The 25,245-nt window shown below is 42.9% G+C and overlaps 1 protein-coding gene across 1 annotated transcript in view; it reads left to right on the top strand.

Annotated features, from left to right (window-relative positions):
* Positions 1-25,245, top strand: part of OSBPL11 (oxysterol binding protein like 11) — an 89,392-nt gene that overhangs the window by 11,449 nt on the left and 52,698 nt on the right. Inside the window, exons 3-5 of the mRNA XM_025375394.1 lie at positions 5,929-6,230; positions 21,924-21,992; positions 24,842-25,017. Coding sequence (XP_025231179.1) covers positions 6,055-6,230; positions 21,924-21,992; positions 24,842-25,017 — 421 coding nt within the window. The 5' untranslated portion in view covers positions 5,929-6,054. The remainder of the gene's footprint in view (positions 1-5,928; positions 6,231-21,923; positions 21,993-24,841; positions 25,018-25,245) is intronic.

Raw genomic sequence — 25,245 nt, 5'->3', positions numbered from 1 at the left:
CTACATTTTCCCACCGACACCCACAAACTGGGTGATTTCAGGTAATGTTCTTAGAATTCTACATTTACTGTACATACTCTGATGGGTCTCTTTTGATTAGAATTTCTAGCTTGAAAACTCCATTGCATTTGGAAGACAAAGCTGGCATTCTCCCACAGAAATATGTTGAATATCTTCAGAAATATGTTGTTTGATGTGTCTTCAGAGCTGTCCCTAGCAGAAGTGTGCCCTCACCAAACACCAACATTCATTTTACTTAGCAGGTAGCCCTACCCTTCTAAACAATGGCTAACAGTTGCTGAACACTTAGCTCACCATGTGTCAGACAGGAGTCTAAGTGCTTTGAATGACATGAGTCATTTCATTTAATGCTGACAACACCTCAAAGAGAGAGACTAGCTTGGCTGCCACAGCAAAATACCATAGATTGGGTAGCTTAAACAACAGCAATTTATTTTTTCACAGTTCGGGAGGCAGATAGTCCAAGGTCAAGATACCAGCAAGGTCAGTTTCTGATGAGGGTTCTTTTCCTAGATTGCAGGTAGCTGTCTTCTCTGAGTGCCCTCACATGGCCGGGATTGTGGGGGCTGGGGCACAGTACATGCTAGCTTTCTGGTGTCTCTTCTTACAAGGGCACTAATCCAATCTTTAGGACCTCATCAAAACATGTCTCCCAAAGGCCCCATCTCCAAATACCATTGCATAGAAGTTAGGCCTTCATTGTAGGAATTTGGGGAGTAACACAGTTATTCCTATTTTATAGGTGATGAAACAGGAACAAAGAGGTGAGTTAACTTGCCTAAGGTCACAGGCAGTGGAATCTGTGTGTCAGTCTGATAGAAGAGACCGTGATCTTGACCACTACGCATACACAGCTTCTCTCCATGGGCAGGACACCCTCAACTCTTACCAAGCTAGACTGGTAGGGAAGGAACAGAGATGAAGTGCACATCCTTCTTTGATGGCTTTCAAAAAAGTACATTTCTTTACCTTCCCTATTCAAATAGTATGTCCTCTTCTCTCTTCAGACGCTGAATGGAACAGTCAAACTCAGATCCTATTGTAAAACATCTTTTTAAAAAGTTTCGGTTTTAAAGCAAAACAAAACATCTATCCTACCAACTCCCATGACCATGACTCCAAGAGCATTATACAACCTTCTGATAATAATTTTGTTTATCTTGCTGAGTTTCTTACACAGAATGTGCTGACACTCAAACCTGAGTACTCTAGACTGTATTTTTTTTTTTTGAGACAGAGTCTTATTCTGTCATCCAGGCTGGAGTACACTGGTGTGATCTCAGTTCACTGCAGCCTCAACCTCCCAGGCTCAAGCGATCCTCCCACCTCAGCCTCCCAAGTAGCTGGGACTGTAGGCATGCGCCACCACGCTCAGCTCATTTTTGTATTTTTACTAGAGACGAGTTTTGCCAGTTGCCCAGTCTGCTCTGAAACTTCTGAGCTCAAATGATCTGCCCTCCTCGGCCTCCCAAAGTGCTGGGATTACAGGTGTGAGCCACTGCACCCGGCCAAGATTGTATTTTTCATTATTAATTTATAGCTCCTTTTCCAGTTGCTACGTTAGTCTGCTGTCAGTTTGGTTAGCATGAGCCAGTCTCCACGTCTCATTTCTACTTGGAGCAAAATAGCCTTCATACCATTTTTTCTTGGACAGAAGAGTGGATTTATTCTATTAATAATGAAAGGTCTTTGAATGATTCTGAGTTTTAAAGGGGGCCAGATTTGTGATGCGTAACATGTGTAGCACAGACTGGAAGTGGAGAGCCCTGTAGGAACATTACTGCACTATTGTAACTGCGCAATGGGTTGGTTCATCTTGCCCGCTGCCTAGACAGAGCCGATTTATCAAGACAGAAGAATTGCAGTGGAGAAAGAGGAATTCACGCAGAGCTGGCTGTGCTGGAGACCAGAGTTTTGTTATTACTCAAATCGGTCTCCCTGAGCAAATTTAGGCATCAGAGTTTTTGGCAGGTAGAGGCTTGGGAAGTGAGGGATGCTGATTGGTAAGGTTGGAGATGGAATCACAGGGGGTGGAAGTGAGTTTTTCTGGCTGTTTTCTATTCTTGGGTGGAACGGCAGAACTGGTTGAGCCAGATTACCAGTCTGGGTAGTGTCAGCTGATCCATCGAGTGCAGGGTCTGCAAAATATCTCAAGCACTCATCTTAGGTTTTACAATAGTGATGTACCCCCAGGAGCATTCTGGGGAGGTTCAGACTCTTGAAGCCAGAGTCTGCATGACCCCTAAGCTGTAATTTATTTGTTTCTTATCTTTTTTTTTTTTTTTCGAGACAGAGTTTCACTCTTGTTGCCCAGGCTGGAGTGCAATGGCGCAATCTCAGCTCACCGCAACCTCTGCCTCCCAGGTCCAAGCGATTCTCCTGCCTCAGCCTCCTGACTAGCTGGGATTACAGACATGAGCCACCACGCCTGGCTAATTTTGTATTTTTAGTAGAGATGGGGTTTCACCATGTTGGTCAGGCTGGTCTCGAACTCCCAACCTCAGGTGATCCACTCGCCTCGGCCTCCCAAAGTGCTGGGATTACAGGCATGAGCCACCACACCTGGCCAGTAATTTCTAATTTTGTAGCTAATTTATTAGTCCTGCAAAGGCAGACTGGTTCCCAGGCAAAAAGGGGGTGTTTTCGGGAAAGGGCTATTACCAATTTTGTTTCAGAGTCAAACCATGAACTGAATTCCTTCCTAAAGTTAGTTTGGTGTATGTCCAGGAATGAACAAGGACAGCTGAAAGGCTAGAAGCAAGATGGAGTCAGTTAGGTCTGATTTCTTTCACCGTCATTATTTCCTTAGTTATAATTTTGCAAAGGTGGTTTCACTATTGCAAATCCAGTCCATTTGCAGTACTGTAGCCTCATCCCAGACACAGATTGGATCCATTTACTTCTCTCTATTACCACTGCCACCACTCTAGTCCAAGCCGCTATCATTTCTGCCCTCATTCCCTATAATAGCCTCCTAACTAGTCTCCCTGCTTCCTCTTTTTCTCCCACTAAAATTAATTCTCCATGTGGCAGCTAGAGAATTTGTTTTTAAAAAAATAGCGTTATTACAATATAATCCATCCACCATAAATTCACCCATTTAAAGTATACAATCAAGTGAGTTTTCGTATACTTACAAGATTGTACAATCGTCACTATTATCTAATTTTAGAACATTTTTATTACCCCCACCCCTAGAAAACCCCATACTCATTAGCAGTCATTTCCCATTTCTCCTTTCTCCTACCCCTAGCAACCAGTCATCTACTTTCTATACAGGTGGATTTGCCTGTTCTGGACATTTCACATAAATGGATACATACAGTATGTGACTTTTTTGCATCTTGCATCTTTCACTTAGAATCATACTTTTTTTTCTTTTACATATTTTTGTCCCATAAGCTTTTTTCCACTTTTATATTTATTTATGTATTTATTTAAAGAGACAGGTCTTCTATGTTGCCCAGGCTACCCTCGAATTCCTGGGCATAAGTGATTTCCTCCATCTCAGCTTCCCAAGTAGCTGGGACTACAGGTGTGCATGAGCACACCTGGCTTTCCTTTTTTTTTTTTTTTTTTTTTGAGATGGAGTCTCACTCTGTTGCCCAGGCTGGAGTGGCACGATCTAAGCTTACTGCAACCTCTGCCTCCCAGGTTCAAGCAATTCTCCTGCCTCAGCCTCCAGAGTAGCTGGGATTACAGGTGTGTGCCACCACGCCCAGCTAATTTTTGTATTTTTAGTAGAGACGGGGTCTCGCCCTGTTGGCCAGGCTGGTCTCGAACTCCTGACCTCAGATGATCCACCTGCCTCGGCCTCCCAAAGTGCTGGGATTATAGGCGTGAAACACCGTGCCCCACCTACATACCATATATTCTTTACCCATTCATCTGTTGATGGACACAGGCTGGTTCCATATTTATGATATTGTGATAGTACTCCAGTAAACATGTGAGCACAGGTATCCTTTTGATATGCTGATTTCTTTCCCTTTGGATACTCAGTAGTGGGATCACTGGATTGTATGGTAGTTTTTATTTATTTATTTATTTATTTTTCTTTCTTTCTTTGAGACTGAGTCTCGCTGTAGTTGTTCAGCCTGGAGGGCAGTGGTGCGATCTCGGCTCACTGCAACCTCTGCCTCCCAGGCTCAAGTGATTCTCCTGTCTCAGCCTGTCAAGTAGCTGGGATTACAGGTATGCACTACCATGGCCGGTTAATTTTTGTATTTTTAGTTGAGAAGGGGTTTCACCATGTTGGCCAGGCTGGTCTCAAACTCCTGACCTCAAGTGATCCGCCCGCCTCGGCCTCCCAAAGTGCTGGGATTACAGGTGTGAGCCACAGTGCTCAGCCTCAAGTCATGTTATTATAAACTAAAATTAACAATTAGGAGAGACTTTAGAAATCTACCCAAGAACTATTGTTTTACAAATCCAAAATCAAGGCCTCAACAAGGTGAAAGATTTGTCTGCGGTCCGGAAGAGTACCTAGCTCCGTTCTGAGATCTCTAATTTCCATGACAGCTTCTTTTTTTTTTTTTTTTTTTTTTTTTTTTTTGAGATGGAGTCTCGCTCTGTCGCCCAGGCTGGAGTGCAGTGGTGCGATCTCTGCTCACTGCAAGCTCCGCCTCCTGGGTTCACACCATTCTCCCGAGTAGCTGGGACCACAGGCGCCCGCCACCATGCCGGGCTAATTTTATTTATTTTTATGTTTTACTAGAGACGGGGTTTCACCGTGTTAGCCAGGATGGTCTCCATCTCCTAACCTCGTGATCCCCCCGCCTCGACCTCCCAAAGTGCTGGGATTACAGGCGTGAGCCACCGCGCCCAGCCAACAGCTTCTTTTTCATTTATAATACTGATTGGCTTTACTCCATTGTCATGCTTGCGCCCCCACTCCCCCACCCCCAAGTGACTAAAACGTACAGATGTTTGCTTCGTTCTTGTACTTTCTTATTTTTGTAAGCTTTCTTTCTAAAATGCCTGGAACGGCCCCTCAAATGGAAGGCTAGGACGTGGTTAGGAAGACAGGCAGTCACACACGAGAAGGGAACTGTCTAGGTCCGCTGGCTCCTTTGTTTCTTCCTCCTTCACTGTCCGGGTTCCTCCTTCCCCTACGCCCCTCTCCCTCTCGCTTCCTTACTCGTCGCCCCGTTACCAGCCCCCAGAGGCTCCGCCCCCTTCAGGGACCAGCCGCCCTGACCCAAGATGGCGCCAGAGGCTTCGGCTATGAGGGAAGTGAGCTCACGCTACTCCGGAAGGGAAGGCGGGAAGGGAGCAGGCGGGTGGCTGACCCGCTGTGGGGCTGTGGGTGGGGCGGCGGCTGCGGCCCTGGCAGTCACGCTTGGGTCTGGAGAGAGCGCGAGAGACTCACCGGCTCCCGGGAACCCAGTCGAGGGCCCGGGCCAGGGGCAAAGGAGGAAGTCGCCCCGAGTGGCTCGCCTCTGGCCCTGGGAGAGGCGGCCCCGGGAGCCGGCGTCCCGCCCCCGGCGGCCTCCTTCCCTGACCCTCCTCCCGGGCTGCGCGCGCCCGCCCAGGCTGTCTTTCGGCGGCTGCGGCGGGAACTGCCGAGCGGGCTTGACTGGACCCACTGCCTGAGGACCGGCGGAGGAGAAGAGGGAGCGCGGCGGGTCAGCCCCGAGGTTAGGCCGCGGGGGACTGCCCGTGGCGCTTCGTCCTTTTCCCGGCCGTCTTGGCTACAGAATCTGCGATCTCCCCAGGCTCCTTCTCTTTCGAGTATGTCACTTAAGTCCTCTTGCCGGATGCTTTTTCCTCCTTGCTTTTGCCGGAAAGGAGAGAGATACATGTGAAGGATATCTGTCCTCATTGCTTCCCCTGCCCTCCTAAAAGTTTAACTTCTGTGGTAATGTGTATCTTCCTTTTTTGGACCATTTGACAGTCCCGCCCCAGCCGCCGTGTGATTTAGCAACCGGGATCATATTCAGATAAAATCTTAAAAAAAAAAAAAAAGTCACCTGCAGAACTACAGAATTGTTCTCTCCCGCTCAAGAAGGGCAAGTGGACTTTGGCGTTAAGATGCAGGGGGGTGAACCAGTGTCCACAATGAAAGTCTCGGAGAGCGAAGGAAAGCTGGAGGGCCTGGCCACAGCGGTGACCCCGAACAACAAGAACAGCAGCTGTGGAGGTGGAATCAGTAGCAGCAGCAGCAGCAGCAGCAGCCGCGGTGGCAGTGCAAAAGGCTGGCAGTACAGGTATGGTCCTTTCTCCAAAATTCTTTCTTGAGGTGGAGGTAGGGGTGAATATGCCAGCGGCTGCATCCCGCAATTGTTGAAAGATAAAGTTTTTTGACTGGCTTCCAGAAGCAACTGATACATCTCGTTTGGATCTGGGACCTCGCCTAAAAGATTTAATCCATTCATTTGTTGGTTCAACAGGTATTTATGGAAGGCCTTTTGAGGAATACAGAAATGTATCCCTGAACTTCCTGTACAATCAGAGTTAATGCTTCCTCTGATTTAATTCTGTACTCACTTCTGCTTTTGCCTGTGTTGCAATTTATTTACAAGCCAGCTTTCTCTCTGATAGACTGCGAGGGCAGGAACTGTTTAACTCAGCTTTCTCGAGAGGCTAGCAAATACTGGTGCTCAGAACTTGCTTGTCCAGAGATTGGAGTAACTGAATCAAAAAGATTCTTGCCCTGAAGGTACTTGTGACTTGGAAAGGGGAATGTACAAAAATAATTTGAATACAAGGACAAAGGTAGACATCCTAATGCCTCTGATAAACTAAACCTGAGCCTGGAGATGTTCAGTTTGTGTTGCGCAGACCACTTCGGTGCTCTCTGTGTTGATGAGAAAGTCTGCGTTTGTTAATTTTCACTAATATGAATGAACAACTTAAGGAACAGGAGGAGAGTCCTGGAGAGGCAACAAGTTTTGTTTTTGTTTTTTAATACATGAAGTGTAGGGAGAAAGAACTATCCAGAACCTTAAGAATGAATGAAACAAACCAGTACATCCCATCGTATTGGAACTAAAGGGATGAATTCTTAAGTTCTGATTGACTCCTGTGTGCCTCACTGTAGTAGTCCTTTTTAGCCTTTGTGCTTATTTGTGCTTGTGAAATTTCTGTGAGACTTAGAAGGGGTTAAAGCCAAGATTTTGTGAGGGATACACATTTATCATGAATAATATTCATATGTATGAGATATGCATGACTATATTAATATACAGAAGTGTAGAAGATTATAACTTTTTTTTTTTTTTTTGAGACAAAGTCTGGCTCTGTCACTCAGGCTGGAGTGTGGTGGCGCAATCTCGGCTCACTACCACATCCACCTCCTGGGTTCAAGTGATTCTAGTGTCTCAGCCTCCCGAGTAGCTGGGATTACAGGCGTGCGCCATCACACCTGGTAATTTTTGTATTTTTAGTAGAGATGGGGTTTCACCATGTTGGCCAGGCTGGTCTCTAACTCCTGACCTCAAGTGATCAGCCCTCCTCTGCTTCCCAAAGTGCCAGGATTACAGGCTTGAGCCACCGCACCTGGCCAGAAGATAACTTTTTATTGGTAAGTGACTGTAGGATAAGAAGATATATTCAGTTACTTTGAGATGTCTAGGCTCACTTTTGGAATCAGCATGATCTTTTGTGTGTGTGTGACCCATGACAGGGGCCACAGGTCCCCTGTCCGTGGCGCTTCATCCTGACCCGCCATGGGGCTGTGGGTGGGATGGTGGCTGCGGCCCTGGCATTCATGCTTGGGTCTGAAGAGAGCTCGAGAGACCCCAAAATACAAAAATTAACCGGGCATGGTGGTGCATGCCTGTAAATCCCAGCTACTTGAGATGCTGAGACAGGAGAATCACTTGAGCCCGGGAGGCAGAGGTTGCAGACTGATCATATAAGATTATCGATTACTTGGCAGATATATTTTGATAGCACTTAAGGAAGCAAGATAAAGTAAAATTCCTAGTAGTCAGAGATCAGTCTTCTGATATTCAAACTCTGAAACCCAGCCTCAATTAAATTGAAAAGTGAAACAGACTTCTTAGCAGTGGGGAGAGTTGTCGTAAAGCCATGCACTTTAGTAATGTACTTTCATCTAGACCCCCATTATTCCTTAATCCCTTACTTAGGGCATTATTATTATTATTATTGTTATTATTTTGAGACAGAGTCTCTGTCGCCCAGGCTGGAGTGCCACTGCACTATTCTTGGCTTATTGCAACCTCCACCTCCCAGGTTCAAGCGATTCTCATGCCTCAGCCTCCCAAGTAGCTGGGGTTATAGGTGCTTGCCACCATGCCCATCTAATTTTTGTATTTTTAGTAGAGATGAGGTTTCACCATGATGGTCAGGCTGATTTTGAATTCCTGGCCTCAAGGGGTCTCTGCCCCTCTTGGCTTCCCAAAGTGTTGGGATTAGGGTGTAAGCCACCACACCTGGCCTTTAGGGCATTATTTAATGGTTATATAATTTTTTATTTTTTAAAATAAAGATGGTGAGATGAGGTCTCACCATATTGCCCAGGCTGGTTTTGAACTCCTGGACTGAAGTGATTCTCCCGTCTCAGCCTCCCAAAGTGCTGGGATTATAGGTTTGAGCCACTGTGCCTGGCCATATAATTTTCATACTAGAATCTGTTGGAAACACCAATGAGAAAGGTTATTAGGGGAAATGTAGCAGAGGAATGGCAACTGACAATGTAGGGCATTCAAGGAAGATTTGAAAAATTAACGTGTAGACTCAGGTATATTACTTCCTAGAACAATAATCATAGTCATAATGACCTTAAGTTGTCCAGGAAAGCACACTCTGTTTAAGAGGCAGAGAACTGTATGATATAGTGGTGAACAGTTTAAATAAAATAGCTTAAATTTTTAAAAAACTGCTCAAGTGTCTGGAAAATTCAGTTATGTAGAACTCTTCCCAAATAATGAAGATAAATAAGGCATGACTGCATTTACATCCCAATATATGTTTTTATTTTAATGTGGGTTGTCCAAGGCTGACCTTCAGTGTGGCTCTCAATCTGATTTATCCGTTTGTCCTCTAGGACATTGATAAAGCAGTTTTCCCTATTGTCCTGTGTTACTTCCTCTTCCTGGTTTTTTCACTTGAGACTCAGTCCCTAGACTTTATTTATTTATTTATTTGAGACATAGTCTTGCTGTTTCGCCCAGGCTGGAATAAAGTTGCGTAATCTCGGCTCACTGCAACCTCCGCCTCCTGGGTTCAAGCAATTCTCCTGCCTCAGCCTCCTGAGTAGCTGAGATTACAGGCACCTGCCACCACGACCAGCTAATTTTTGTATTTTTAGTAGAGATGGAATTTCACCATGTTGGCCAGGCTGGTCTGGAACCCCTGATCTCAGGTGATCCACCCACCCTAGCCTCCTAAAGTGCTAGAATTAAAGGCGTGAGCCACTGCGCCTGGCCTTCAGTCCCTAGACTTCAAAAACAAAACAACAATAACAAGAACTAAACTAATCTTTTCTTCTTGAAAGCAGTTTATACTTACTGCCTCCATTTCCTTCTCATTTATTGCCCAACCCATGGCAGTTGGCCCTATTCTCACCAAAGAATATGAGTGAATAGCGTTTTTAGTATCTTTTTTTTTTTTTTTTTTTTTTTTGAGACAGAGTCTTGCTCTGTCGCCTAGGCTGGAGTGCAGTGGCCCCATCTTGGCTCACTGCAAGCTCCGCTTCCAAGGTTCACACCATTCTCCTGCCTCAGCCTCCCGATTAGCTGGGACTACAGGCGCCAACCACCACGCCTGGCTAATTTTTTGTATTTTTAGTAGAGGCAGGGTTTCACTGTGTTAGCCAGGATGGTCTCGCTCTCCTGACCTCAAGATCCACCCACCTCGGCCTCCCAAAGTGCTGGGATTACAGGCGTGAGCCACTGCGCCCGGCCTGTTTTTAGTATCTTAATCCAACTTATTACTCTATAAGTATATGCTGTTAGAATTATTTTAATTTTGGTCCAGTGCGGTGGCTCACATCTATAATCCCAGCACTTTGGGAGGCCAAAGCAGTGGATCACCTAAGGTCAGGAGTTGGAGACCATCCTGGCCAACATGGTGAAACCCGTCTCTACTAAAATTACAAAAAAGTTAGCCAGGCATAATGGTGGGCGCCTGTAATCCCAGCTACTTGGGAGGCTGAAGCAGGAGAATCACTTGAACCCGCGAGGCGGTACAGTGAGCTGAGATCATGCCACTGCACTCCAGCCTGGGTGACAGAGCGAGACTCCATCCCAAAAAAAGAGAAGGAATTATTTAACTTTTTTTTTTGAGATGGAGTCTTTGTCACCTGGGCTGGAGTGCAGTGGCATGATCTCGGCTCACTGCAACCTCTGCCTCCCAGCTCGAACTCCTGACCTCAGGTTATCCGCCTGCCTCGGCCTCCCAGAGTGCTGGGATTATAGATGTGAGCCACCATGCCTGGCCAATATTTTTATTTTTAAATTGAAACAGGATCTCGCTATGTTGACCAGGCTGGTCTTGAACTCCTGGCTCAGGCAATCTTCTTGCCTTGGCCTCCCAAAGTGCTGGGATTACAGGCCTCAACCAGTGTGCCCGGCTCTTTTTACTTTGTAAACCAAAAGTATCTGAGACATGTCTGAACAATTTAGAAAGTTTATTTTTGCCAAGGTTAAAGACAGGCCTGTGATACAGCCTCAGGAGGTCCTCATGACATGTGCCCAAGGTAGTCCAAAACAATTTGCTTTTATACAGTGTAGGGAGACATAATGGATCAATCAAATATGTGTAAGATTTACATTGGTTAGATCTGGAAGGGAGGGACAACTTGAGGGCTGGGGGGGGGCTTCCAGGTGATCGGTAGATTTTGATTGGCAGTTGGTTGGAAGAGTTATCAATAGAAAGGAATGTCTGGGTTATGATAAGGGATTGTGGAGACCTAGGTTTTATCACGCAGATGAAGCCTCCAAGTAGCAGGTTTTAGAGAGAATAGACTGTAAATGTTTCTTATCAGACTTAAGGTCTGTGTTGAGTGTTGATGTTAATGTTGGAGAGGTATAATGAGGCGTATTCAACCCCCGCTTCCTATTACGGCCTGAACCAGTCTTTCAGGTTAAAATTTAGGGTGCCCTGGCCAAACGGGGAGTCTATTCAGATGGTTGCGGGGTGCCTTCGAATTTTATTTTTGGTTTACAACTTTCTTGATGATATTGTTTGCAGCACAACAGTTTTTAATTTTCATGAAGTCTAATGAGTTTTTTCTTCTCGTTACAGTTTTGTGTCACATCTAAAACACGATTGTCAGGTTCAAGATGACAAAGATTTACACCTATATGTTTGTCTAGGAGTTTTGTTTTAGTGCTTATGTTTAGGTTTCTGATGCATTTTTAGTTCATTTTTCCTTATGATCATTTTTGTTTTCTTTTGTGAAATATCTGCATATGTGTTTTTTATACATTTCCTATTAGGTCTTAATATTTTTCTTTTTAATATGCTTGAGATCTCTTATTAAAATGTCAATTAACATTAAATATCAATATTCCTTTAAAAATATTTTGATTTTTCTTCTTTTGAATAGGTAAAGGGATGTGTATATACAATGAAACATTTCCCTTACATACTTTTCCCAGCCACTCTGTTTCCTTCTCTGGAAACTCTTTTACTGATTTCTTGACTGTAATTCCAGAGAAATTGATATTAGTTCTTTATTTAATTAACATGTGATGACATGCAATATATTTTAATTTTGTATAAATTCTTTGCTATACTTACTACAAAGATTTCCCTAGTCCTCAGATTTTAATTTCATATTTTGACATACAGAAAACTTTTAAGTCAGACCTCTTATTCCTCTTTTCCATCTATTTCTAATTATAAAAAGTAACTTTTATAAATACTTGGTTTTGGCTGGCACTGTCACTCACCCAAAGTGTTGATCCTTAGTACTTTGGGTCACTGAGGTGGGATCACTTGAGCCCAGCAGTTTGAGACCAGCCTGGGCAACACAGAGAGACCCCATCTCTACAGAAAATTTAAAAATTAGCCAGGCCATGGTGGCATGCCTACTCAGGAGGCTGAAGTGGTGGCAGGATTGCTTGAGTTCTAGGCTTCAGTGAGTTGTGATTGTGCCACTGTGCTCCAGCCTGGGTGACAACACCTGGTAGCAAGACCCTATCTCAAAAATAATTAAGTAAATAAATAGTCGTTTTCATTAAGTTTTAAAAGTTGGCAGTTTTACAATTTAACTTTTTTTTTTTTTTGAGACAGGGTCTCACTCTGTCTCCCAGGGTTGAGTGTAGTGGCTCCATCATAGCTCACTGAAGCCTCGAACTGCTAGGCATAAATGATCCTCCTATTCAGCCTCTGGAATAGCTGGGACTACAGGTGCACACCACCATGCCCAGCTAATTTTTAAATTGTTTTCTAGAGACAGGATCTTGTGATATTGCCCAGGCTCATATTTAACTTTTTAATCTATCTGGAATTTATTTTGAAATACAGTGTGAGATAATGTATCTACTACTGCATTACAAATTACCCCCAAATTTAATATATTAAAACAGCAACATTTATTATTTCATAGTGTCTTTGGGTCAGGAATCTCAGTGCAGCTTAGCTGGGTCTTCTGGCTCTGAGTCTTTCTTAAGGCTGAACTGGGAAGGATCCATTTCCTAGCTTATTCATGAGACTCTTGGTGCAATTCAGTTCCTTATGGCCCATTGGACAAATAACTCAGTTCCTCATGAACTGATGGCCAGAGGCCTCCTTTGGTCACTGGCCACATAGGCTTCTTTGCAGAGCATCTTACAACTTGGGAGCTTGTTTCTTGAGAGTGAGGAAGTAAGAGTACTAGAGAGTGCTAGCTGGAGAGAAGTTACAGTCTTTTGTAACCTAAGCGCTGAGGTGAATTCACATCACTTTTCACTGTTCTTCAGAAGCAAGTCCCACACAAGGGTGTGAGAATACCAGCAGGTGGGGATTATTGGGATTCATGCCAGAAAATGCCTAGACAGTTAATATAATAGACTCAAGATTGTAAAGACTAGAGGGGGAAACAGATTTTGGGAGTCAAATTATGCATCTGGTTTTAGGTGTGTCCAGCTAAAGTTGCCAGAACGTTTAAGTGTCTTATCTAGCCAATCCTCAGAGATATGGGGTATTGGAAATGTAGATAATTGTCTTTATAGTATCCAGAATGTTTTCACATCTGTTACCATATTTAATTCTCACAACTCTGGAGGAAGATAGAGCATTATTATCCCTATTTTACAGTTGAAGAAAACCTAAGTCTAAATGATAATATAGACTTAGATTACATGAAGTTATATATTGCATGTAGCTAAGGTTACACAGCTAGTAAGTGGAAGAACTTTTATTTCTAGATAGATTTTACATAGAGGTATTAAAAGTCGATAAACTCTCTAAAAGGAATGAATAATTATTGATAATAACTAGTTTGGTACATGGTTGGTTTTATGGTTTACTCATGTCCTAACTTACATAGTAAATATTTTTGAGCCTCTACTATGTCTGAAGCACTCTTGTTAGTTAATGCTGAATTAATGTGCACACCCAAAACAATGAAAGAAGGAATTCTAAGGCTAATTTTGGGAGGATCATCAAAATAATCAGGAAAAGGAAGGGCGTCAGTGGCATTTGCAAAATAATCTCATGGTGACCTTTTGAAAAAAAAAAAACTTTTTTGAGACAGTCTTGCCCTCTTGCGCAGGCTGGAGTGTGGTGGCAGATCTTAGCTCACTGCAACCTCTGCCTCCCAGGTTCAAGTCCAAGCAATTCTCCCGCCTCAGCTTCCCAAGTAGCTGGGATCACAGGTGCTTGCCACCATACCCGGCTAATTTTTGTGTTTTTAGTAGTGATGAAGTTTCACCATGTTGGCCAGGCTGGTCTCAAACTCCAGACCTCAAATGATCCGCCCACCTCGGCCTCCCAAAGTGCTAGGATTACAGGCATGAGCCACCATGCCCAGCCCTTTTGAAAAATTAAACGTTAGAACTTAATTTATTAGATTAGCCTTAAATTTTCTTGTTTCTAGAGTAATTTATATTCATACAATGTGTGCTTTCTCTCCCATTTATAGAGAAGATAGATTTCCCCATTCTGGGTCTTTCCTTCCTTTTTCATAGTGAATTTTCACGCTTTATAAAATGTGCATGTTTTCATTATTTTTGTGTTCTTCATGTCAGCTTGTAGAGAAATTCAGAAGTCTGCAATTATGCCACATGCTTTTTAGAGGGCAGAAGAGAACTATTCAAAAGAGGAACTGAAAGACAAACCAGGGTGTTTGATGGGGCTGCTTTTTTTGAATTTTGAGCTCCTCACTGACTAACCATATTAACAGATAAATCTATTTTCCTTATTAGCAAACAGTTATACTTTTCAGTAAATGTGTAAAAGTCTGCAAATGTGTAGTATAGAAATAATTTTTATGGTCAGACCACGATAATTTTGTGGTTTCTTCCACTGTCAATACTATTATAAGGAAAAGTGCCTGTTTGCGGATGGGAAAAGGAGATTGGCCTAAATATAAATGAATGTTCACTGTCTTAGAGGTTTTACCTCTTTTGAGTTGATTTGAAGAAAAAGCCATAAATGTCTGCTTTTTTTTTCTCTCTGCAGGGGTTAAAGGAAAATTGATACATATTTCTATACTCTGGTTTTTGTTTTCTGTATCTGAAATCTGCTGTAGATGCTGGTAAAAACAAGATAAAGATGATTGTAGTCATGTAACTGGAAACTATAAAATATTGTTCCAAAATCTAGTTAGAAGTATACCAAGTCTTGAGGAGCAAGATTTGGTTTATTAATAATGTGCTGTGATTTCTTAGTTTCCTTACATTTTTGCAGTACGTATCTTTTGTGTGTGTGTGTGTGTGTGAGATGGAGTTTCACTCTTGTTGCCCAGGCTAGAGTGCAATGGCACGATCTTGGCTAGGCGTGATCTTGGCTCACCACAACCTCCGCCTCCCGGGTTCAAGCAATTCTTGTTCCTCAATTTCCCGAGTAGCTGGGACTACAGGCATGCCACCTGGCTAATTCCTATATTTTTGGTAGAGACGCGATTCCACCATGTTGGCCAGTCTGGTTTCAAACTCCTGACCTCAGGTGATCTGCCCGCCTAGGCCTCTCAAAGTGCTGGGATTACAGGCGTGAGCCACCGCGCCCAGCTTTGTCTACATTTCTAATCGTTTGTTGTAGATGGGATACCTAGAAGTGAAATTCTAGGGCCAAAGAGTGCTAACATTGTTAAGACTCTTGGCAGGAGCGAGGACCCCTCAGTTGACTTTATACTTTTTGTTATAGAATAAGATACAGTTAGACTTTATTTTGTTTGTGATTTGAGTATACAGTCTGCGAGTTGAATTTTTTTTTAAGACGGAGTCTCGCTGTGTTGCTCAGGCTGGAGTGCAGTGGCCGGATCTCAGCTCACTGCAAGCTCCACCTCCCAGGTTCACGCCATTCTCCTGCCTCAGCCTACCGAGTAACTGGGACTACAGGTGCCCGCCACCTTGCCCGGCTAGTTTTTTGTATTTTTTAGTAGAGACGGGATTTCACCGGATTAGCCAGGATGGTCTCGATCTCCTGACCTCGTGATCCTCCCGTCTCGGCCTCCCAAAGTGCTGGGATTACAGGCTAGAGCCACCGCGCCCGGCCTCAAGTTGAATTTTTTTGGGGGGAGGTGGGCAGGCTACTGAGAATTGCCTCATGGCTTCATAGAAAAATTGTTTCTCTCTTCCCATTGCTTAATTCGTTCAGCAAATAAACACTTATATCCCAGGCTATATACTAGCTGTTGGCAAGGAATATCTCTTAATGTCATTAGCCTTTTCCTCAGCTAAGCAAGCCATTCCCCACTTCATGCTATTTGTTATCCAGAGAATGGACCAAAGTGCTAAGCCTTTTGGGAGGTTACTTTTTGCCTAGTTGAAAGTATGGATTTTGACATGTGACTTGCCTGGTACCTCATATTTACTGACTACAAGTTGTATAAATTCCTGCCTGTAGTTAAATACCTTAAGGTATTGCTATTTGGGTTTTCCAGAAAAATAGAACCAATAGGTAGATATATAGAGAGAGATATTATGAGGAATTGGCTCATATGACTATGGAGCCTGAGAAATCCCATAGCTCTGTTGTCTACAAGCTGGAGAACCTCTTGACATTATTGTCAACCTCTGATGTCACTTCCAGCTGGCTCTGCCCTCATCATTCCATTAAATTGTTATCTCTTGCTTGTAAGTCTAATGAGTCTTCTCAGTCTTTGTCATATCTTACTTTATCAGTAGCACTGAACTTTTATTAATTTTTTGTTTTCTATTTTTTTTTTTTTTTTGAGACAGGGTCTCACTTTGATGCCCAGCCTGGAGTGCAGTGGCAGGATCTCGGCTCAGTGCAACCTCCGCCTCCAAGGTTCAAGCGATTCTCCTTCCTCAGCCTCCCGAGTAGCTGGGACTACAGGCATGCACCACTACACCCAGCTAGTTTTTGTATTTTTAGTGGAGATGGGGTTTTACCATGTTGGCCATGCTAGTCTTGAACTCCTGACCTCAAGTGATCCACCCATCTCAGCCTCCCAAAGTGCTGGGATTACAGGCCTGCACCACCATGCCCAGCTAGTTTTTGTATTTTTAGTGGAGATGGGGTTTTACCATGTTGGCCATGCTGGTCTTGAACTCCTGACCTCAAGTGATCCACCCATCTCAGCCTCCCAAAGTGCTGGGATTACAGGCATGAGCCACCGTGCCTGGCCTGAGACAGGGTCTTGCTGTGTTTCCCAGGCTGGAGTGCAATGGCATGATTGCAGTTCACTGCAGCCTCAACTTCCTGGGCTCAAGCAATCCTCCCATCTCAGTGTCCTAAGTAGCTGGGATTACAGGTGTGTGCCACCCTGCCTAGCTAATTTTTAATTTTTTTTGTAGAAACAGGATCTCACTGTGATGCCCAGGCTAGTCTCAAACTCCTGGTTCAAGTGATCCTCCCAAAGTGCTGGGATTACAGGTGTGAGCCAAGGCACCTGTCCACTGAATATTCTTGACCACAGACTTATCTTGAAACACTTTCTCTCATTTCTGTCTTTCATACTGCTAGTTTTCTTCTCACTACTCAGTTGCTCCTTATCTCTTCTCTGTATTCCCCTTGCCCTTAAAACTTTTCCTTAGAGATCTCTCTTAGGCCCTGTCCCATCTCTTGCCCTTTTGTAATATTTCCTGGGTGACCTTATTTACTGCTATAACTTCAGATACCAGTTATATGCTTATATGCTGATGACTACCAAGCCCTAATCATGCCGCCTTACTGGATATCTCCTTGTATAGTCCTGCAGGTTCATTAAATTTAACATCTTAAATTGGAACAAATCCAAAACTTCTCTGTGATCCTTATCGACCCAGTTGTTCCAGCTGGAAATCTGAGTGTTGCCCTTGTCCTTTTCTCTCACCTTCATTCTTTCTGTCTCAGTTCACATCTAATTAGTCATCAGATCTAGTCATTGCAGCCTTCTCACTCACTACTGAAACCTGTGTATTTGTTTAATGCCTTTTTTATATGTATGGCAGCTGAAAATGTAGTCCCATTGTGTGTCTTTTCCAGTAGCAGAAACCCATGTTACTGTCTTTTTCTTCAAGGAGACATATTTCTCTTAGATTAGATTATAGATTTGAGATGGAGAGCTATTAGTTATTGCCTTTTTGATTTTCTTATGCTTTTCAATGTTTTTTCAGAGTGCTGTGTTTTAGTAGGTATTGAGTAATTGTTTTGAGTTGAAAGGATTTGAAACTGTTTAAAAGGTAGCTTAATTTAAAAACCTTTTATATATCTTAAGTCTCATAAAGAAAGGTTAAGAAATAAGTATGTTGCTGGGCACGGTGGCTCACGCCTGTAATCCTAGCACTTTGGGAGGCTGAGGCGGGCATATCACAAGGTCAGGAGATGGAGACCATCCTGGCTAACACAATGAAACCCCGTCTCTACTAAAAATACAAAAAATTAGCCGGATGTGGTGGCATGCACCTGTAATCCCAGCTACTTGGGAGGCTGAGGCAGGAGGATTGCTTGAACCCGGCAGGCGGAGGTTGTAGTGAGCCGAGATTGCACCACTGCACTCCAGCCTGGGCAACAGAGCGAGACTCTATCTCAAAAAAAAAAAAAAAAAAAGAGAAGTAAGTATGTTTTAGTAATGGAGATTAAAGAATTGAAGCAGTTATTATTAAGATGTTTAAGAGAAAATGAGTATCAAACTAAATATAATAAAGACACTTGACAAAGTTTAATCAGTTATTTTTATAGACTATCAGCTTTCACTACTAATCCCAATTTCTTGAGCAGTGAAGTTTTTGGAGGACTGAAGAAGAAATTAACTTTCTTATAGCTTATTTTTCAGGGTATTAGTGTGTTTTGGACCATCACTTCTATTTTATAGAACACAAAATAGTATAAAATAATCAGATATGTGGTATGTTCCCACTTCAATAGCTAGATTTTATTCATATTGACACATTAAAATACTCTATAAAAATTTGCACATTTTATTTTATTTATTTTATTTATTGTTTTAGAGACGGGGTGGGTCTCCCTATGTTGCCCAGTCTGGTCTCAAACCCCTGGACTCAAGGAATTGTCCCACCTTGGCCTCCCAAAGTGTTGAGATTACAGGCATGAGGCACTACACCAGGCCCTAAAAATTCACACATTTTAGATAGGAATAAAGCATGAGAGGTAGAGATACTGTATAGTAACTCAATTATAAGACGGTAGAAGACAAGTGTGAACAAAAGATGTTCAGTCACAGAGCGCTTTTTATGCTGACCACCAGATGGCACAGTCATTCCACACCTGCTGGTTGCCTTGAATAGTGGCTATTTCTTGGGATACATGGAAAAGGGGAAGACTGAGGGAGGGACATTGCAACTAGCTGTTCCAAAAAATAGGGTGTTTTCAAGTTGGTTCTTTGTAACCTGGAGACAGCTGTTTTATATAATAAAAACAGGCCAGCAGTTTACTTATTTGAATTTCTGGTTCTTTTGAAACTGACTTTGTGCTACTACCAAATAAACCATGTCAGTATCCTTATAGTTTTGGTTTTTTTGTTTTTTTTTTTCCAGAAAGCTAACTCTTTAGATGTATGAGTCAACAAAATATTAATAGCATTAGAAAATTAAACACAGAACATTACTATGCTGTGAAATATGAAGATACGCTTAGGGCCAGGTGCAGTGGCTCATACCTGTAATCCCAGCACTTTGGGAGGCGGAGGCAGGCTGATCACTTGAGGCTAGGAGTTTGAGACCAGCCTGACCAAGATGGTGAAACCCCATCTCTACTAAAAATACAAAAATTAGCTGGGCTTGGTAGCGGGTGCCTGTAGTCCCAGCTACTTGGCAGGCAGAGGCAGAAGAATCGCTTGAGCCCCAGAGGCAAAGGTTGCAGTGAGCTGAGATCACACCATTGCACTCCAGCCTAGACAGAAGAGCGAGACGCTGTCTCAATTTTAAAAAAAAGGTACATGTGGGATCTTTTTAGCGATTGATGTTACTGAAATTGTACACTTTAAAAAATTTTTGGCTGATGCCTGTAATCCCTACACTTTGGGAAGCCAAAGTGGAAAGATCACTTGAGCCCAGGAGTTTGAGAGCAGCCTGGGCAACATAGTGAGACCCTTGTCCCCACAAAAAAATTTAAAAATTAGCTGGGCACAGTTGTACGTTCTTATAGTTTCTGCTACTCAGATGCTGAGGTAGGAGGGTCACTTGAGCTGATAAATGACTGATATAGATAACTTAGATATGACCAAAATGGGGCGTACCTTCAGTAGTATGAGAGTAGTGACTAAATAAAGATTTTTTTTTTTTTTTTTTTTGAGACGGAGTCTCGCTTTGTCGCTCAGGCTGGAGTGCAGTGGTGCGATCTTGGCTCACTGCAAGCTCCGCCTCCCGGGTTCATGCCATTCTCCTGCATCAGCCTCTGAGTAGCTGAGACTACAGGCACCCGCCACCACGCCCGGCTAATTTTTTGTATTTTTGGTAGAGATGGGGTTTCACTATGTTAGCCAGGATGGTCTCGATCTCCTGACCTCGTGATCCACCCGTCTCGGCCTCCCAAAGTCCTGGGATTACAGGCGTGAGCCACCGCGCACGGCAAGATGATGTATTTTATTTATTGCTTTGAAATAAAAATTTTGTTTTTCTCAGGTATAGATAAGTATATGTAAGGTTTTAAGAAAGTTTTGCCCCATAGTTCACACACATTTGAAGAATATATACAGTCTTAAAACCAGAGGAATTGAACTATAATTGAGTTGTGATGTTTTTTATTATATGCTAATGGCTATCACTTGACACTTATGTGGAAATGAAAGCTTGGTGTAGAGAACCTAGATTAAGGAGTAATTCCCCAAATGGTGAATTATGAAATATCTTGGCACTTTGAGAAAATATTTAGGTTGTATACTACCTCAAACCTGTTATGGATTGATGCAGAATGTAAGCATATATTCAGATTATGTAGCAACAGGACAGACTAGACAAAGAGTAAGTTTTTCTGGTGTTTGTTTTTGTTTTTGTTTTTGTTTATGATGGAGTCTCACTCTGCTGTCCGGGCTGGAATGCAGTGGTACAGTCTCGGCTCACTGCAACCTCTGCCTCCCGGGTTCAAGTGATTCTTCTGCCTCAGCCTCACAAGTAGCTGGGATTACAGGCACATTCCACCACGCCTGGCTAATTTTTTGTATTTTTAGTTGAGATGGGGTTTCACCGTGTTAGCCAGACTGGTCTCGATCTCCTGACCTCAGGTGATCCACTTGCCCCAGCCTCCAAAAGTTTTGGGATTACAGGTGTGAGCCACCATGCTTGGCCAAGAATAAGTTTTTCGGGAAGCTGAGCTGTGTACTAAGTACCTAAAACAGAGGAGGAACTCTTTAGGGAATTTCTTTGAGGCAGAGTCTAGGGGCATTGGGTTTTTTATGGCACCAAAGGGCTGCTTAAGCCTGAAGCCTGGGGAAGATAGGGGAGCCAAACGAAAAATATAGCTCTCTGCTTTTCTAAGCGATGTATCTCAAAAGAACTGAAATAAATAACTTGATTGTGACCTGGGCCAAAGTACAAGAACTAGCAGAAACCCAAGTGGCTGTATTTCTAGAGAAGAATTCTTTCCTCTAGTTGTGAGCTTTATTTATTATTATTTATTTATTTATTTATTGTATTTAATAAAGAGAGACAGGGTCTCATTATGTTGCCCAGGCTGGTTTTGAACTCCTGGGCTCAAGTGATCCTCCTGTCTTGATCTCCCAAAGTCTTGGGATTACTTGGGTGAGCCACTGCACTCAGCCCAATTTTTTTTTTTTTTTTTGGAGACGGAGTCTCACTCTGTCACCCTGGCTGGAGTGCAATGGTGAAATCTCAGCTCAGTGCAACCTCTACCTCCTGGGTTCAAGTGATTCTCCTGCCTCAACCTCCCAAGTAGCTGGGACTACAGGCAAACACCACCACGCCTGGCTAATTTTTGTATTTTTAGTAGAGATAGGGTTTTGCCATGTTGACCAGGCTGGTCTCGAACTCCTGACCTCAAGTGATCCTCCTGCCTTGGCCTCCCAAAGTGCTGGGATTACAGGCTCGAGCCACTGTGCCCAGCCACCCCATTTATAATATAGTACTTATAGTATATTTGTTTTATGTAATTTTATATTTGTATAATGATTTTACATTTGGAATATTTATGATAATATATAATTTGTGAGGTATTGTACTTGTTTTGAGGAAATTGATGAAGTCCTATAGATATGAAATTTGGGAGATTAAATGCCTCTGTTGACCTATACATTTTACTTCTGAATAAAATTTGAGGCATTTATAAAGCATATATGTATCTGCAGCTATTTTGAAAATTGTACCATTATATTCCTGGGATTTCTTCTACTTTTTACTAACTTTGGCATTTTCTTTTTGAAACAGTGATCACATGGAAAATGTGTATGGCTACTTAATGAAGTATACCAACCTTGTCACTGGGTGGCAATACAGGTAAGTGTGATTATTTGTGTCACATCAGTCTCTCCTAAGAGACCAGAAATAGGGCCCGATAATTTTATATTTTGATATTACTTTAGGCAAGACATGGCTGGGAAACCTTTTAGAGAAGGATTTCCCACATTTTCTAAAAGTTTGGTGACTACTTCTTAGACGGTGGGAAAAGTTCACATCTGTCCAAGTAGCAGCCTCTAAATGCCTCAGATGTGAGTATTAAATGAAGATTAGAATCACTTGTTCACCTGGCTTGGGCATTTTATACTTGGAGAAGTTAGGTTCTTAGGGGAAGAGAAATAGGGGTTTGGAGGCAGCAAACACATTTGTATTAGGTTCCCATCTTGTGCCAGATTCACAGCTTCTCTGGGATCTTGGCGAGGTTGAGTAACCAGCTCAAGGTCACACAAGCTGTCAGGAAGCAGGAAAACCAGCTATCTCAAATACTTTGTAGAATTGGTAGTTATGGGGCAGGCATATTAAGCTGGATCAAATTGTCTACCAAGTTCTATTATAGAACAGGCTAACATGTAGAATGCCATACTTCTCTAAACCCAAACATGAATTATTTTTTGTTTTTTGAGACAGAGTCTCACTCTGTCTCCCAGCTGGAGTGCAATGGTACGATCTCGGCTCACTGCAACCTCTGCCTCCGGGGTTCAAGTGATTGTCCTGCTTCAGCCTCCTGAGTAGCTGGAATTACAGGCATGCGCCACCATGCCCAGCTCATTTTTGTATTTTTAGTAGAGACGGGGTTTTACCATGTTGGTCAGGCTGGTCTCAAATTCCTGACCTCAGGTGATCCACCCACCTCGGCCTCCCGAAGTGCTAGGATCACAGGCGCGAACCACCATGCCTGGCCACCCAACTTGAATTTTAAAAGTTTAAAACTTTTTAGTTAATTTTTATTTTATGTTAATTAATTAATTAGTTTATTTGAGACAGGGTCATGCTCTGTTGCCCAGGCTGGAGTACAGTGGCATGATCTGAGCTCACTGTAACCTCCACCTCGGGCTCAAATCATCCTCCTGCCCCAGTCTCCTAAGTAGCTGGAACTACAGGCATGCACCACCACACACAGCTAATTTTTGTATTTTTTTTTTTTTTGTAGAGACAGGGTTTTGTCATGTTGCCCAGACTGGTCTCGAACTCCTGGATTCAAGTGATCTCAACTCATCCAGCCCTTTTTTGAGTTACTTTTTTTTTTTTTTGAGATGGAGTCTTACTCTGTCACCTAGGCTGCAGTGCAGTGGCGCGATCTCACCTCACCGCAACCTCCACCTCCAGGGTTCAAGTGATTCTCCTGTCTCAGCCTCCCAAGTAGCTGGGATTACAGGTGCACACCACCTCACCCAGCTAGTTTTTTGTATTTTAGTAGAGACAGGGTTTCACTGTGTTGCCCAGGCTGGTCTCAAACTCCTGAGCTCAGGCAGTCTACCCACCTTGGCCTCCCAAAGTGCTGGGATTACAGGTGTGTGCCACCACGTCCGGCCTAGCATTCCTTTTTTAAAAAGGGGCCAGATGAGGTGGCTCATGCCTGTAATCCAAGCACTTTGGGAGGCCAAGGCAGGCAGATTGCCTGAAGTCAGGAGTTCAAGATCAGTCTGGCAAACATGGCAAAACTATCTCTTCTAAAAATACAAAAATTAGCTGGGCATGGTGGTGGGTGCCTGTAATCCCAGGTACTTGGGAGGCTGAGGCATGAGAATCGCTTGAACCTGGGAGGTAGAGGTTGCAGTGAGCTGAAGTGGTGTCACTACACTCCAGCCTGGGCAACAGAGCATGACTCCATCTCAAAAAAAAAAAAAAATTATTGTACTACTTAAATCGGAATTTCTGAAATGTATTTTTGAAACTAGTTAATCTAAAACCAAATCAGAATATTCTTAAGTGTATCAGTATTTCATCAAATTCTTTTCCAGAGTGTATCAGCGTTTCATCATTTAGTTTCAAGGTCCTTATATTTCACCATCTCCAATTGCAGCTTTTTCATTTTTAAACAGGAGAAGTAATCTTTAGTTTTGACTTATTTAATGACACATTCACGAAGTCTTTTTTACCCTGTTATTCTCATTGTATATTTCACTGATTAAATCTTAAATCACAGTGCATATCTTGCCTAGTGTATCTTGCCTTAACCTCAGAGCTCATATTTTGATTTATTTCCAGTGAATTTTAAATAAAAATTTTCACTACCATTTGTCCTCTGGCAGTTTACCCTCTGTTAATGAATTCTGGGGAAAAATCTTTCTCTGAAAGGATGTGGTGTCTCTGCTTCCTTTTGTGCATTAACTGATAGGCCTCTTACTTAATAAATGCCTCTCCCTCAGCTGAAGGGTTTATATCTTTTATTAAACTCATTCAATTTTTTTTTTGAGACGGAGTTTCGGTCTTTTTGCCCAGGCTGGAGTGCAGTGCCTCTATCTCAGTGCACTGCAACCTCTGCCTCCCGGGTTCAAGGGGTTCTCCTGCCTCAGCCTCACAAGTAGCTGGGATTACAGACATGCACCACCACGCCTGGGTAATTTTGTATTTTTAGTGGAGATGGGGTTTCACCATGTTGGCCGGGCTGATCTTGAACTCCCGACCTCAGGTGATCTGCTCACTTCTGCCTCCCAAAGTGCTGGGATTACAGGTGTGAGCCGCCGCGCCCGGCCTAACTCATTCAATTTTTAGTAGTCTTCACTGCTAGAAAATTCAGTCTAGTGTTTCCAAGTACCTCTTGAAATGCTTTTAGATTTTATTGTTAAGAACAAAACCCTGAAATGTGTAAGTGATTGAAGTTTGCTTTGCTTTAGTTTGCTGAGGGAAAATGTTTACAAATTATGGATTTTAAAAAATCGTTACAGGTTTTTTGTTTTAAACAATGAAGCTGGGCTGTTGGAGTACTTTGTGAATGAACAGTCTAGAAATCAGAAACCTAGAGGAACTTTGCAGCTTGCAGGAGCTGTAATATCACCCAGTGATGAGGATTCTCATACCTTCACTGTAAACGCCGCCAGTGGAGAACAATATAAACTCAGAGGTATGACCGAGATATGAGAATTAATATTGTGATTTTCTTCTTTTTTTGAGAAGTTGGTGTATTACATGCTTTCATATGGGCTTTGGAAATAGAAACTACTGTCATCAGTGATGTAAATACAATATTCTGAACCTTGGAACTGCTTTGAAAGTTTATGAAATCTGTTGTAATAAATAACTGTTTTCAAGTGCAACAATGTATGTTTGTTTAGGACTGGCCCCTCTAAAA

Source organism: Theropithecus gelada, chromosome 2 (genome assembly GCF_003255815.1).
Source record: "Theropithecus gelada isolate Dixy chromosome 2, Tgel_1.0, whole genome shotgun sequence".
NCBI lineage: Eukaryota > Metazoa > Chordata > Mammalia > Primates > Cercopithecidae > Theropithecus > Theropithecus gelada.
Note: the sequence above shows the minus strand (reverse complement) of the source record. Positions and strands in the feature narration are given on the sequence as shown.